We start from the raw sequence: 16,094 nt of genomic DNA on the forward strand, positions 1-16,094 counted from the left end.
CTAAGTTAAACTATTTAAATTTGATCAGGCTTATATAAAAATAATAATTGGAATGTCTAATGTTTTTTACCTGGGAATTAATGACTTCAAGTATGCATGCTATCAAAATATATTTGATAAAAATCTAATGATGCTTATTAAATATGATAAAATATAAGCATCTTTTCATGCAAATTTTGTCAAAATTTAAGGCATTTGACTTAGTATGAAGCCATCATCATCATTTTTGGGACTAGTAGGGATGGTACATGGTAGCCAGATTGCCTGAATGGTTTGAATGCGCCCTTAGCTTTAACTATTTAGATCTGTCCTATGATTATGAAATCCTTAAATACTCAATAGAGCTGAAATATATGTACGCCATGCAAAAGAACAATGCCATATGGGAATCAAACCCTGGGCTCGGCTAAGTTTATACATAACGGTATGATAATGCTCCACTGTGGGCATCCATCTCTCATCTATGCGCCGGACGCTATGTGGCCTTACGGTGTCCACGTATTTTACCCACCACACGAATATCATTTTCGGTTCTATCTCATCTCTCTATCCTCCATCTCTCCATTCAAAGCATAAGGGAGAGGAAGGATGTCCAGGACGGAACACGACCGACGCATGGCTGCCATGCTCCATTCGTGCCTCTGCTCGCCACCTCGGGTTCGCGCAAGTGTGGAGACCGAGCCGGTGCTCTCTCTCCCTCTCCCATTTGCTCGCCCTTGCTCCTCTCCCTCTCGCTCTGCTCGAGAGCGTAGGCACCAAGCGCCATGGCCGCCCGCCCAGCTTCCGCGGCCACTGCTAGCTCTAGTGCCTCCAAGCGCCCTACTCCATGCAACCTCTGTCCAAACCGACCACCCTATCGGCTTCCTCAGCTCGTCGTAGCTTGAGCCTTTTCGCCGGCATCAACCGCCCCACTGAGCTCTGCTCGCACAGCCGCCGGTGAGCCGCGTGTTACCGGCAAGCTCTACGCCGCCGATGAGCTCCGCACTGGCGACCTCCATGGCATTGAGCTTCATGCCAGCGTCGAGCTCCGCGTCGACGAGCTCAATTCGCCCAAGCAACAATAAGATGTTGCGCTAAAAAGCGCATGTTGCAAGCGTGTGTTTCAGGTGTTTCATACGTATGTTGCAAGTGTTTTATGTGGATGTTGCAAAAGTAGATCGGGATGTTGTATATGTTGCAATGGCTATACACGTATGTCGCAAGTGTCTGTTCCAAATGTTTCGGCCATTTTTAGACGTATGTTGCAAGAGTTTTATCTGGATGTTGCATATGTTTCACACTTAATTATGTTGCAAGTGTGTTTATCCGGATGTTGTATATTTTTCACACATATATTGCAAGTGTTTCATCTAGATGTTGCATATGTTTTGCAATGGCTACACACGTGTTTTCCTCGTGTTTCAGACATATGTTGCAAGTGTTTCAACTATTTTCGGACGTATGTTGCAAATGTTCCCTCTAGATATTACAAAAGTAGATCTGGTGTTACACATGTTGCAGTAGGACCTATCTATACCGGCCGCCTTCTATAGCTGTAGGGCCCGCCTACGTGCGTGTGGGTATGGAGAGGCACCAGCGGCACACATAGAAAACCGTGAGGGTGCAGATTAAGACGGAGCGGCACGGGAGACGGAGCGGTGGAGGACAAGGAGTGACGTGGGCCCCAAGCCAAGCAGGCACACACATACGGGCGGGCGTAGCAGCGTGCCTACGCGAAGTAGGCGCGAGTATCTGCATGCTAGCCCTGGTCCGTACGTACGGGTGCCAGCCTCCACTCTATATAAATCTAGACCTCCAATCTTATCCATTCCCTGTCCCCCTCGTCCGCTTACGGTGCCATCACATCCTAGCATCGGGTGATGCATATCCCCAGTACCACTTTCTCTCTGTGGCTTATCAGCAGCAGCTCGATAAGTTTGCTTGATAGAGATGGATGGAAAATCTCAATTTGCCCTTCAATGATGATTCTAAAATTACTGATCTACTCTTATTCAGAATAAATAAATATAGGGAAAATCCGAAATTGCTATACCTATTTTAGTATTGGTCACACATATTTTTAGTACTGTCCCTATCTATTTGGTATTTCTAGATACTTTTATATGTGTACCTTCTATTTTTACACAATTCGATTTCGTCATATAAATGGCCCATATTTTCTCCCCATCGTAAAATTTCTCCTTATTTTATCTTTTCAGCAAATAATGGACTATGCAGTAATTTTTCTCTAGACCTTCTGTACTGGTCAGGCTATGTTGTAGGGTTAATTGAACCGCAAGTTTCGGTAGAACAGACAAAAACTATGCTACCCTAAAAAGGTCAAGCTCTTCACTCTTCAGTTCCCGCTCTTCAGTTCCCTGTGAACCTAAGGCCCTCCACAGCGTGGGGCTCGAGTGGTGCCAGAACAAGAGAGATGATTGAAGAGTCACTTCACGTGCTGCAGCTAGTGGTGCCAGTTCCAAAAAAATGAGGAGCGACGTAACTACTTGCGCCGATGCCTGCTATGTGGCTGCTCCAGTCCCATTTCTTCTTGCTGCATTGCAGCAGTATAGACTGTTGAGGGTTTTTAAAATAATTTTAATGTCTGGCTTTGCATACTTGAAGAATTCTGAAAGTGAAGCTCCATCCTGCAACATTTTAGGTCGACGCCAGTTACTGCTTATGGAACCCAAATATTCTTTTGAGCACCGCTCCTCCACGTTGTGGAGGGCCTAAACCCATTCCCTTTGCCGACAGCGCACTCCCACAGCCCCACTGGTTTCGCCCGGGTCCACATCATATGGTATGGTATGTTCTGTGGCTGAGCTCCAAAGTCCAAAAGTCCAAAGATTAGTGAATTACGAAGGCGACCAAACAGACGCCCCCGCTCCTGTGCTCTGCTCATGGCAGACAATTCCCTTGGAAAGCGCAGCGGAGAAATTCTGGAGATCCAAACCCCGGCACGAAGCTAGGCGAACTGCAGCCTGCTGGTCGACATCTAATCCATTTCTTGCCGCTTCAGCTTCAGGTATTGCTCTTCTTTCAGTTGCATCCTGGTTACTTGGTGAGAGTCTTCCTCAATCGACTCGACTGGAAGAATAGTTCTTGATTCTTGACGCCTTACCCTCACTTTCTCTGGATTTTCTCTTGCAGTGTTGAGGGGGACTGGTGTCTGGTGTAGACGTGTAGTTGGAGGGCTGAGCTTCGATGCGGCGAAGATGAGCAGAAGATACGGGGCTGACAGCGGGAGGGCTGCCTCAGGTGATGCAGAGCTGCATTGACCTCCTTACCAATCTTCAGAATTTCACTGTTAATATTCGCTTATATTCAGTGATGCGTACGCCACATGTTATATGCGTGTGATTACTCAACATCACTTGCTAACCGGAAACAAAACATACTATCTCTTAGCAGTTAGCACTTGCTCTAAGCCTCTAACATAGCTCATGTTCCTTACCCCAAAATCAGATATGACAAGGAAGCTCAGAGAGTTGCTGCAAAAGAGCGACAACCGCATATGTGCTGACTGCAGTGCACCTGATCCCAAATGGGCGTAAGTACTCTGCTCTTGACTTCAATATGTAAGGGTTTTTTGTTTGGTAATCCCAATGTTATGCATAGTCATTGCTCAATCTTACATACATCAATATCTTTGATCCGTTGACTACTTGTCTCCTTGCGAATAACTAACTCTGTTCCTGCAGATCAGCTAATATTGGAGTATTCATTTGTCTAAAATGCTCTGGTGTTCACAGAAGCCTTGGGACACATGTTTCAAAGGTTATTCATTGCAAATATGAATAATGTTAATTCTTGCGCTCTAGTATGTGTATGTGAGTAGAAGCAAAACATTTTAAATGGCTAGATGATTGTATGTACTTTTGTCACTCCTTTTTCAAAATTATGATGCGCTGTAGCAGCTTGAAGAATGTTCTGGTTGAAGCGAATTTCTGCTTGACACAGGTGCTGTCAGTCAGTCTAGATCAATGGGCAGATGATGATATCAACTCCATGATAGAAGTTGGTGGAAACTCTTATGCTAATGCTATATATGAAGCATTTCTGCCAGAGGGCTATCACAAGCCGCATCGAGATTCTAGCCAGGAAGAGAGAGCTGATTTCATCAGGTACCTGAGATCAGCAAATATTTTGCTTGGGAAGTATTAAAAATTACGATGCTAAGAGTCAGTAAGTTTAGTTTTTGACAACATTTAGCTAGCCATTCAGTTTAAAATATGAGAAGCTGTCTTTTGTCTCAACCACTATAGCTAATCTGCACCTTACAATTTCACTAATTAAAGAGCTTAGTACGAATGATAGATCAGTCCTATGCAAAAGAAAGACGTACTTGATATAGTAACTGCTGAACATGAGTAGTTTTTGCAACCTCTCAGGTCGAAGTATGAGCTGCAAGAATTTCTGAAGCCAAGCCTAAGGTTAGTTTCTAATAAGGGCTCTTTAGAGGCTACCGGCTCTCGGAAACATACGGGCAGTAATGTCTCTCTTTCTGCTAGTTTCAACAGTGAGGTAAAGTTTGACTTAACTGTTAGTTAAATTTGGCTATATAAAAGAGTCAATTTTGATCTTCAATGACGCAATGCCCTTTTAAGCATCCTTTGATTCATATATTTTGCAGGCTGGAATGGTTGAGTTTATCGGAATACTAAAAGTTAAAGTGATAAGAGGGACTAAATTAGCTGTAAGAGACCTGATAAGTAGTGACCCCTATGTTGTACTGACCCTAGGACAACAGGTATTGCATTTCACCAAATTGATTGATCCTAGCTGAAACATTCCTGATTGTTTATCCTTGTCCCATTCAGACCATTTCAGTTGATATGAGCATTGCTCTCTGCAGAAAGCAAAGACTTCTGTGATTAAACGTAATCTGAATCCTGTTTGGAATGAAGAGCTTAAGCTGTCAGTTCCTCAGCAGTACGGACCTCTGAAGCTTGTAAGTCCACACTCCTTATTACAAACATGTTAACCATAAACTTCAGATTCAGAAGTAATAGCATCTAACAAACTCCTTTCCTCTCTTTCACAACCCAGCAAATGTTCGACCATGACATGCTATCAAAGGATGACAAAATGGGTGATGCCGAGATTGACCTGCAGCCGATGATCAGTGCAGCTACAGCGTTTGGCGACCCTGACCTACTCGCGGACATGCAGATCGGCAGGTGGCTCAAGTCCCCTGACAATGCGCTGGCAAGGGACAGCGCCGTCAATGTGATCGGTGGCAAGGTCAAGCAGGAGGTCTCTCTGAGGCTGCAGAACGTGGAATCCGGGGAGGTAGAACTGGAGCTGGAGTGGATACCTCTCAATCAGTAGAATTCAAATTCACCTATATGTGATGCATGTTTCATGTTTGTGACATAAGTCGTGATGTCCTTGGTCATCTTCAGAGATTGTCTGGATGCCTGCAGTGTTGTAGACTATCTTTGCGACTGTGATGCTGATGGATCATTTTAGTAATTAAGTAGAATTGTAATTTGAGGACTCAGTGACTCGTAAAGCAATGAAAGATTACTCTCAAACACTGCAGGCATCCTGACAATCTGAACATGAGGTCGCTTGTGATCTTTGGACTTTGGGGACTAACCCCAAGGTTACGAAGACGGTCCGCGAGCTCATCGACCGTGGTTGGGTCGTTATCGGCGGCACTCGTGACGGCCGCCGGGCGCCGGCAGGAGACGGCAGGGTCGACGGGGGCGGAGACGGGGGCGGAGTGCAGAGACCAGAGATCAGCCTAGCAAATCGACGGCGTAGTGGGCTGGAGGCAGATTAGGCCGGAGAGCAGGAGGGCACCTCACCGTGGGCTTACCAACTGGGCCGGCCTATCCTCGCAGGTCGCGCCAGCAGCCCACGTATAGTTGGTGCCGCGGACGGACTCCATGTCCGAATCGACGCGGCCTCCATCCATAAAAGCAAAGGGCAGGGAAGGGGTTGGGCTGGCCTCTTGCCACCGCCCACCGTTGGCCAGTCCACGTCTCCGATAAACGCGCCGCCCGATCTCCTCCCTCCCCTCCAATTGCACGCAGCCGTCGTTGCGATTGACGGAGGACACGCATCCGGTTCCTGCTTCTCCTGCAACTGGTGGTGGATCTGGAAGGGATCACAGTCCTAATAAGACTAAGATGGGGCACGAGGGTCGTATCCTCGTGCAAGACGAGACGACGGTGCCTATGCAAATTCAGCCGGGTTCCCTTTCGCCACCTATAGATGGCCATAGGGCCGGCCTGCCTCGGCACGGCACGGCACAGCATGGGCAAGGGCCAGGCACGGCTCGTAGGGTGTCGGGCTGGCACGGCATGCCGTGCCTTTCGGGCCGTGCCTCGTGCCTGGCCTTCGACCCAAGCACGGCACTACGAGCTAAAATTCATGCCGTGCCGATCCGGTGAGCTCGAGCAAAATTGCGGGCTGTGCCAGCCCACAGGCCGGTGACCTCAAAACACCTAAAAAAATACACTCTTCAAACATTTATCAAATTTTACAGTTGTTGTCACAGAAAAGTTACAGAGATTGAATTCTCTCATTCATTCACAAATCACAAGTCACAACTCAAACAAAACAACAATCTGTGAACTGTCAAACACTTAACACATAGCCATAGGAGAATTTAAAAGATAAATGACTTGTTTGTGCAATGATGCCTCATTAAAAATCTTTCTAGGTAAAACACACCCTTGTGAGAAACCCTAGAAAGGAAAAAAGAGTGCAGCACAGCTCTTAATTAAGTCTTAAACCATTATTCAAATGTTTCAGATACAGATAACAGATCACTCTCAAGTCTCACACAGACACTAAATGCCAGCATAAGCCATAGATGCAGATGTGCCAGCAGAAGCAGCCCCAGATGCATCTTCATCAAGATAGAAATTCTCGAATGAGTCTTCTAACTCTTGGTTGTCAACAGCATGTTGCAACTTTTTTTCTTCTAACTTCCAATCCTTTATGCAAGTCAGTATCTTTATAGTTTCAAGCAACAAGCATCGTCGTCGTCGCTCTTCAATTATCCTTCCTGTCAAGCTAAAACATGATTCTGAAGAGACAGTAGAAACAGGAACAGACATAATATCTCTAACCATTATAGAAAGTTCTAGAAATGTTAGTTTATGGTTACGCCACCAGAGAAGTAAATCAAAGTCATTCTTATATGCAGTGACATTGTCACTGTCCAAATAAGCTAAGAGCTCACAAGCAGCAGCAGAAGCAGACAGAGATGGAGTGAGGGTAGAGGAACACAGAAAAAATATTTTTATATGGAAGCAAGTGTTTAAGCATAAGATATGTAGCATTCCATCTAACATCCATATCTAAGCCAAACTTTCTAGATCTAACACCCTGAGCAGTGCAGTATGTGGTAGAACCATCCGAAATAACACGCTTTCGGAGACGCTCGTCTTCCACAAGACACTAAGCACCCCAAAAGTAAGCTACACCATGCGGTTCCATCGAGCACACCCCAAGAGAGAACTCGAACAATCCACGTTTTTTATCTAGAATCCAATAATAAGAACGAGTTTATAATACTTAGTCCATTTCATACAACAAGAGTTCTCGTAAATACATTATTACAATACCAAGTTCAGAGTGCGAAATTTAAATAGCAGAATTGAAATAAACATCTAACGATAAGATACAAGGATCCGTCTATGCCCACCAGAAGAATCATCCACACAACAACCACTCCTCAAGCTACACCTGCAACAGGAGTAAATAAATCCTGAGTACACAAGTAGTAATACTTACTCGACTAGTGGAAATAATTTCCCGACTTTAAAGGATATGATAAGCTTTATGGTTTGCTGGGTTTTCTTTTAGCGAAAAGCATTACTAGTAGTGAATCCTTATGTATGTGTTTTATTAGCAGTCATGATTAGTTCATTAGCTAACTATTCTATGTAAGCACCTGTTCTACTTTCAAGCAAGAGTTGAGCAATCAGATCCATTCATCCCCTTTCATCTTCCAGTTCTTACTATGGTGCTAGACCATAGCCAAGTTATACCGTATCATACGGCGATTCACGAACCAATGTATCACAGCTGAGTACCCCTGAAACACACACCCCACTTATACCCCAGGCACAAGCAAGACCAACCCACCACTCTCCTATCAAGGGGTCCAAGTCCCCATCCAAACTTAGACTCCAAGCCCCCACTCCTGAGTCCTGGACTCAGTGTGGTGCTTAGACCTCCACCATCCCCGCCTCCAATCAGTCAATTTGGAAAGAGCCAGAACCCATGATAAGAGAGCAACGAGCCTTCTCGCTCCCATAAGCAAATATGTGCTCAGGATAATAAGTCTGTGACCTGACTACCATCCACAGCAACGGACGGTCGTTAACCAACACGGACAGGGAAAACAGTGTAACCAAGCTATGCCTCGTTGGCCGCGGGACACAACCTATTACACCCACCAATACCCGTACCATATCCCTGCCTGGTCTCCATTTCCTTTCAATATTTTATCATGAGAGTAATAATAATAATCACCTATTGTGAGTAACGACAGGTTACTCACGTTACCGATAGCCTAAGTATAGCAGCTACTCGACCTATACTAGTATGACTCATAGGTAGGTTTATCTATGCATGTAGTTTTAATATAAATCATGTAACATAAATGCACATCACATATATATATCCAGTGATTATTCAAAATAAAGGTTATGCACCGGGGCTTGCCTTGGGCAGGTGGATTATCAGCTATGACAGTTGTCGTTGGCTATGGGGCTTTCTCCTGTACGAGAACCTTCTCCTCGTACTCCTCGATCACCTCCTTGTACTCCTGCTCTCTGGCGGTCACGAACTCCACCAACTCGTTCTCTACATGCATGCATGATGATGCAACACTTGGTATTTTGGTAATAGCAACTCTTAAAATAAGAATACACATGCTAAGATACTAAGTTAGCTCTAATGACTAAGATACTAAGCTAATCATTATCTCTACCAAATAGATTTCAAGCTCACCCAACAAGTGCTTCACTTTTATAAACCAATATCATTTCATTATTCCTTTAGCCTTAATGGGTATTTAGCTACCATATTAAGTAGTCTATTCCAGGGCTACAAAAATTACAGCGAGCACAAAATAATACAATGAAGCTACTATAAAAGTTTTAGGGTTTTTGCTATCACTAATTTACCACAAAAATTCCTACAATTATTAGTTGAAATAATACTAAGCATCACAACTATTTTAATGTTCCTTAGCAACCACACAGATATGTATGAACTAACTATACTAACAGGTAGACAATGTTTTTGGGAACCTAACAAAATTAGTTTTATAATTTTTGGATATCTACATTATTTTATATTAATTATCAAACTTCAGCTCAGAATTAAAATAAAAAGCTATTTCTATTTTCCACGAAAAAAATAAACCGATTTCGACCCAACGTGGCTCACGCGCGGAGGCGACCCGCGACGAGGAGACCGCGCGTGCTGGCACTCTTGCAAAAATGCCCTCGCGTTATCTTACTATAACGTGAACACTACACGTACTATTTCTATAGACAACGACTTTGCAACGGAGCCTTCGTATCTTTTCACCTTCGCACCGGAGAGGTCCCCGAGACGCCCCACGCTCGCTGGCGCGGTAGACGGTGGCACTAGGCGGTACGCCGGCCACTCGAGGCTCACACTGACCCAACTAACGGGCTGAACCCCATCTATGACCCTAACGCCTACCCTAAGCGGCGATACGGAGCAACATGGTGCACTGGAGCGAGCTGCCACCGCGTGCGGTCACCCCTGATGGTGTCACGGTCATCCTAGGAGCTACATCGCTAACATGATGGTAGAGATAGGGGATAAGTACCAGGGGCACACCGTGAACCCGACCGAAGTGGTGGTTCGACCGATGACTACCTGAGCAGGGCTGGCCATGTGCGCACGACAAGTACGGTGATGAGCCACGGTGGACACGGTCGCGTTAGCGGCGATGAGGAGGCGGTAGCACTCCCACTTGCATGTGCACGGTGGAGAGGGAGCCAAGGCGAGCTAGTGGTGTAGAGGAATTTGAGCGGGGTGAAGTGGTGGAGGCTGGCCTTGGCGCGTGCGATGACGGGTTTTAACGGCGTGGTGGTGGGACGAAGCTCCAAAATTGAGGCTCGGCTGAGCCACAATCAAAGCAGGGTGGGGGCGGCTGGAGAGGGGATGTTAGGGTGGAGGCGTGGACAAGAGGGATTGATGAGAGGTGACCCCTCACAGCTACGGCGTCGGTGCGATTTGATGGTGGCAGGGAGACGAGAACAGAGAGAGAGAGAGAGCGAGGGAGCGGTGGGGGAGGGGCAGCCAACGACTCGTCAAGGGCGTGCCTTGGCGGGACGTGGTTGGCGCGACCAGCGCAGCCCGTGGCCAGGCACTAGCCGATTGACACGCATGTTCGCGACCGGCATGGCCCGCACGCCGTAGTGCCATCAATGGCAAGGCGACGACCACATGCGCGCAGTGTCAAGGCGGGCCAGCGGCGCAGTGTAGCTGCAGTCGCATAGTGTGGTGATGCGACGTGAAAGCTCTAGTTTGGTTTCGGTTAATTGATGAAACCCTCAGTGCTAACCTAGTTTATCAAAGTGATTATGAGATAGGTAGCACTACTCCAAGTGATGAAGCAATGGCGAAGATCACGACGATGGTGATGGCATGGTGATGATCAAATGCTTAAACTTGGAAAAGAAGAAAGAGAAAAACAAAAGGCTCAAGGTAAAGGTAAAATTGTAGGAGCCATTTTGTTTTAGTGATCGAGACATTTAGCGAGTGTGATCACATTTAGGATCGATAGCCGTACTATTAAGAGGGGTGGAACTCGTATCGAAATGCGGTTATCAAAGTGCCACTAGATGCTCTAACTCATTGTATATGCATTTAGGATCTAGTGGAGTGCTAACACCCTTGAAAATGTTTGTGAAAATAAGCTAACACATGTGGACAAGGGGTTACACTTGGTGGTTAGCACATTTGAGCAAGGGTAGGAAACTTCACCGGCGGAGTGTCCGCCCATAGAGTGCGGACAGTCCGACGATGCCACCGGCGCCCTAGACAGAAAAGATGGAGGTCACTATAAGTGACCGGATGCTGGTCTCTGTTTGACCGGCGCGTCCGGTCAGTAGCAGCAGTGAGCGCGTGTTTTGGTCTTCGACCAGACGCTGGCGCTAAAAGTGACCGGACGCTGGCAGGGTGCGTCCGGTCAGTGTTGACGTACGCTGATGTGGGACGCACAGAAGAGACATTGAGTGACCGGACGCTGGGTGAGTCCGGTCGAGCATGACCGGACGCGTCTGGTCGTGAAATCTCGTGTTTGGAACCTTACTAGAAATGACCGGACGCTGGGGTCCAACGTCCGGTCACTTTCTAACTGACGTGTCCGGTCATCACTTGACCATTGAAATCGGGCGATCGGCGTTTGAAGCTGATGACACGTGGCGCACATCGCACGACCGGACGCTGAGGTCCAGCGTCTGGTCAATCTGACCGGAGCGTCCGGTCGGCCCGTGTTCGGTGCAGTGAGGAGCCCAATGGCTCTATTTCGTGGGGGCTTCTATTTAAGCCCCATGGCCGGCTCAAGCTCACTCTCTTGGCCATTTGCATTGACATAGCACACTTGTGAGCTTAGCCAAATCCCTCCCACTCATCTCCATCATTTGTTCATCATCATTGTGAGATTGGAAGAGAATCCAAGTGCATTACTTGAGTGATTGCATCTAGAGGCACTTGGTATTCGTGTTTCACTGCGGGATTCACTTGTTGCTCTTGGTGATTGCCACCACCTAGACGGCATGGTGCAGCGGTGGAGGATTGGCACGAGTCGGTGATTGTTCGTGGCCATCTCCGGTGATTGTGATGGGATTGGTACCTTCCCCGGTGGAGTGCTAAAAGGTAACTCTAGTGAATTGCTCATGTCATTGAGTTACCTCACTTGTGGGTAGGTTCTTGCGGTGTCCAATCGTGTGGACGAGGTTTGTGCAACACCTCTTAACCGCCGAATCACCAAGTGTTGGTCGACACAATGGGGACATAGCGTGTTGGCAAGCACGTGAACCTCAGGAGAAAATCGGTTGTCTCTTGCTATTTGGCATTCTCTCAGTGATTGATTTCATCTTCATCTTGTAATTGGTTCATCCCTCTACACGACGGTATAATCACCCTACTCACTCTTTTATATTCTTGCAAACTAGTTGTGGCAAGCTCTTTAGTGTAATTAGAATTGAGAGCTTGATTTGTTTTTTAAGTTCATCTAGTGGAGCTCTTTAGTGTAGTAAGATTGAGAGCTCTTAGTGAGTAGTTCCATAGCAAGTTGCGTGTCTAAGTAATCATTGCAACTAGAATTGTTGGATAGGTGGCTTGCAACCCTTGTAGAGCTAGAGCAAGTTTGCTTTTCGCTATTTATTTTACTAATCAAATTGCTCTAGTTGATTTGTAGAATTTTAAATAGGCTATTCACCCCCTCTATCCATATTAGGACCTTACAAGTGGTATCGGAGCCGTGGTCACCGTTTGATTAAAGGCTTAACAACCTTGGTGTCAAATTATGACTCAAGTTGTGTTCAACCATGTGGGGGGCAAACCACCGTTCTTTGGTGGCACATGCTATGATTATTGGAAGAGAAAGATGAGGATATATCTTGGTTCAATCAATGATCAAGTGTGGGAAGTGACCGAGAATGATTATGCTATCATTGATCCTGATGATCCCACCAACCAAGATAAGATCAACAAGCAATGCAATACAATGGCTCTCAACACCATATACAATGCCATTGATTCCAAGGTATTTGAGTAAATCAAGGATTGTGAAAGAGCAAATGAGGTGTGGAAGAGATTGGAGGAAACATATGAGGGCACACCGGCGGTGAAGAGTGCCAAGTTGTATATCCTCAAGGATAAATTGACAAGCTTCAAGATGAAGGAAGATGAGAGCATTCTGAAGATGTTTCATCATTTGCAAGTAATTGTCAATGATTTGAAGGCATTGGAAGAGAAAGGATGATGATGTCTCTCATCGGTTCTTGATGTGCCTACCTCTAAGATTTGAGATGTTGAGATTGCTCATTATAAGAGGAGGATTGAAGGAGGTTACCCCCAACCAAGTACTAGGTGATGTCATGACCCAAGAGACATACCGTGTGGAAAGGGAGGAGGATGACAAGGATGACAAGAAGGAAGAAGAAGACAAGAAGAAGAAGAGTATAGCATTCAAGGCTAGCTCATCATCATCCAAGAACAAGGGCAAGTCTAAGAAAGAATCAAGTGATGATGATGATCTTGGTGATATTGATGATGAAGCTATGGCCCTCTTTGTCCGCAAGATGAGAAAATTCATGAAGAAGAAGGGCTATGGTGTAAGAAAGAGAAGAGATCACATCAAAAGCAAAGAATATATGAGAAGATGCTACAATTGCAAGAGCCCCGATCACGTTGTAGCAAATTGTCCCTACAATAGTGACAATGATGAGGATGAGAAGAAGAAGCTCAAAAAGGATAAGAAAGAAAAGAAGGAGAAGAAGGAGAAGAAGGAGAAGAGAATGACCTTCCAAAAGAAGAAGAAAGGTGGAGGCTATGTAGTCACATGGGATAGTGATGGCTCTTCAAATAGTGATAGCTCAAGTGATGATGACAAGAAATCTATCAAGAGAGCACTAGCAAGCATTGCCATCAACGACAAGCTCTCCATCTTCGACACTCCATCGACATGCCTCATGACAAAGCCTACCAAGGTAAAATATGATGTGAGTGATGATGATGAATATGAAAGTGATACTTGTAGGAATTATGATAATGATGATGAGGAGGATGAGGAGTACACCAAGGAGGAACTCTTGGATATGTGTGAGCAAGTGCACGCTTGCAATGAGATGAAGAGAAAGGAGTGCAAAGAATTACGCAAGAAGGTAAAATTTCTTGAGCAATCCTTTGATGAGCTCAATGCCACTCATGAGAGGCTAATGGAAGCCCATGAGAAGCTTGGCAAAGCTCACTCTAAGCTTGAAAAGTCTCACTCCTCTCTCATTGAGCAAGTCAAAGTGGAGGAAGTCAAGAAGGAGCAAGTGATCGTATTATGTGATGTGGGACTAACTTGTGATCTTATTGATGAATCTTTTTATAAGCCCATTATAGTTGCTCCCACTAACTCTTCTTGTAGCACTACCATTTTCACTTCACCTTTGAGTGATGGTCTCTCTTGTGATACCTCACTAATGGTGGAAAATGAGACCCTCAAGAAGGAGGTGAATGAGCTCACTCATGCCTTAGGCAATGCCTATGGTGGAGATGCCCGCTTGCTAAAGTGCTTGGGTAGCCAAAGGTTTTCTCTCAACAAAGAGGGATTAGGCTATACCCCCAAGAAAGACAAGGTAGCCTTTGTCACTCCCAAAGTTAGCTTTGTAAAGAGCAATGGTCAGTTTTGCAATAGATGCAAACAAGTTGGGCATATAGAGCAATATTGCAAGATTAACAAGAACAAGCTATCTAATGTATCCTCAATTAAATTTGATTCTTGTTATATGCTTTTTAAGGGTGCCAATGGTGTGTAGGCTAAGTTTATTGGTACACCAATTGTGGGCCCAAAGAAGAAGGCCATTTGGATACCAAAGACCTTGGTAACTAACCTTCAAGGACCCAAGCAAGTTTGGGTACCTAAAAAGAATTGATCCTCTTTTGTAGGTCAACTATAAAGCCGGAGGAAGGCATTGTGTGCTTGATAGTGGGTGCACACAACACATGACAGGTGATCCAAGAATGTTCAATTCAATCAATGAAAACAAGAGCAATGGGATTGATAGTATCACATTTGGTGATAATAGCAAAGGCAAGGTCAAAGGGCTTGGTAAGATTGTAATATCCAATGATTTTGATCATTTCCAATGTGCTACTAGTAGAGAGCTTGAACTTCAACTTATTGTCGGTAGCTCAATTATGCGATCTTGGTTTCAAGTGCATATTTAGTGTGGATGATGTAGAGATCATAAGTGTAGATGGCTCTAACTTGATATTCAAAGGATTTAGATATGAGAATCTATACTTAGTTGATTTCAATGCTAGAGAAGCTCAATTGACAACATGTTTGATCACTAAGTCTAGCATGGGTTGGTTATGGCATAGAAAGCTTGGTCATGTTGGAATAAAACAATTGAACAAGTTGATTAAGCATGACTTAGTTAGTGGCTTGAAATATGTCACATTTGAGAAGGATAAGCTATGTGGTGCATGTCAAGCCAGAAAGCAAGTTGGTAACACACATCCTAAGAAGAGCATGATGAGCACATCTAAGGCATTTGAGTTGATGCACATGGACTTATTTGGACCAACCACATACACTAGCATTGGTGCAAACAAATATGGATTTGTGATTGTGGATGATTTCACTAGATACACATGGGTATTCTTTTTAGTAGACAAGAGTGATGTGTTTGCAACATTCAAATCATTTGTCAAAGGCATTCACAATGAGTTTGAAATAACCATCAAGAAAGTAAGAAGTGACAATGGTAGTGAGTTTAAGAACACAAGAATTGATGAATTGTGTGATGAATTTGGAATTAGACATCAATTCTCGGCCAAGTATACTCCTCAATCAAATGGCTTAGTTGAAAGAAAGAATAGACCTTTGATTGACATAGCAAGATCAATGTTGAGTGAGTACAATGTGAGTCATTCATTTTGGGCCAAAGCAATCAACACGACATGCTATTATAGCAACTGACTCTATTGTCACCCCATGATGGAGAAGACACCTTATGAGCTTTTTAATGAAAGAAAGCCCAACATAGAATACTTTCGGGTTTTTGGTTGTAAATGCTACATATTGAAGAAATGCACTAGATTGAGCAAGTTTGAAAAGAAATGTGATGAAGGTTTCTTGCTTGGTTACTCTACTACTAGCAAGGCGTATAGAGTTTGGAATTTGGCTAGTGGTACTCTTGAGGAGGTTCATGATATAGAATTTGATGAAACAAATGGTTCCCAAGAGGAAGATAAGAATCTAGATGATGTAAGAGGCACTCAATTGGTCAATGCAATGAAGAACATGGACATTGGTGATATAAGGCCTAGAGAGGTGATTGATGTTGAAGATGACAAGAATCAAGTGCTCTCTAACTCAAATG

General features: G+C 44.8%; 1 protein-coding gene across 1 annotated transcript; it reads left to right on the top strand.

Annotated features, from left to right (window-relative positions):
* Nucleotides 1-2,770: 2,770 nt before the first annotated feature.
* LOC136527854 (ADP-ribosylation factor GTPase-activating protein AGD12-like) lies at nt 2,771-5,521 on the top strand. The gene is made up of 9 exons (XM_066520704.1): nt 2,771-3,007; nt 3,133-3,240; nt 3,448-3,532; nt 3,684-3,759; nt 3,943-4,106; nt 4,374-4,506; nt 4,616-4,732; nt 4,838-4,933; nt 5,032-5,521. The coding sequence occupies exons 1-9, from the start codon at nt 2,785-2,787 to the stop codon at nt 5,311-5,313; spliced, it is 1,284 nt and encodes a 427-aa protein (XP_066376801.1). The 5' UTR covers nt 2,771-2,784; the 3' UTR covers nt 5,314-5,521.
* The last annotated feature ends 10,573 nt before the right edge of the window (nt 5,522-16,094 follow it).

This window comes from Miscanthus floridulus, chromosome 19 (assembly GCF_019320115.1).
Source record: "Miscanthus floridulus cultivar M001 chromosome 19, ASM1932011v1, whole genome shotgun sequence".
Taxonomy (NCBI): domain Eukaryota; kingdom Viridiplantae; phylum Streptophyta; class Magnoliopsida; order Poales; family Poaceae; genus Miscanthus; species Miscanthus floridulus.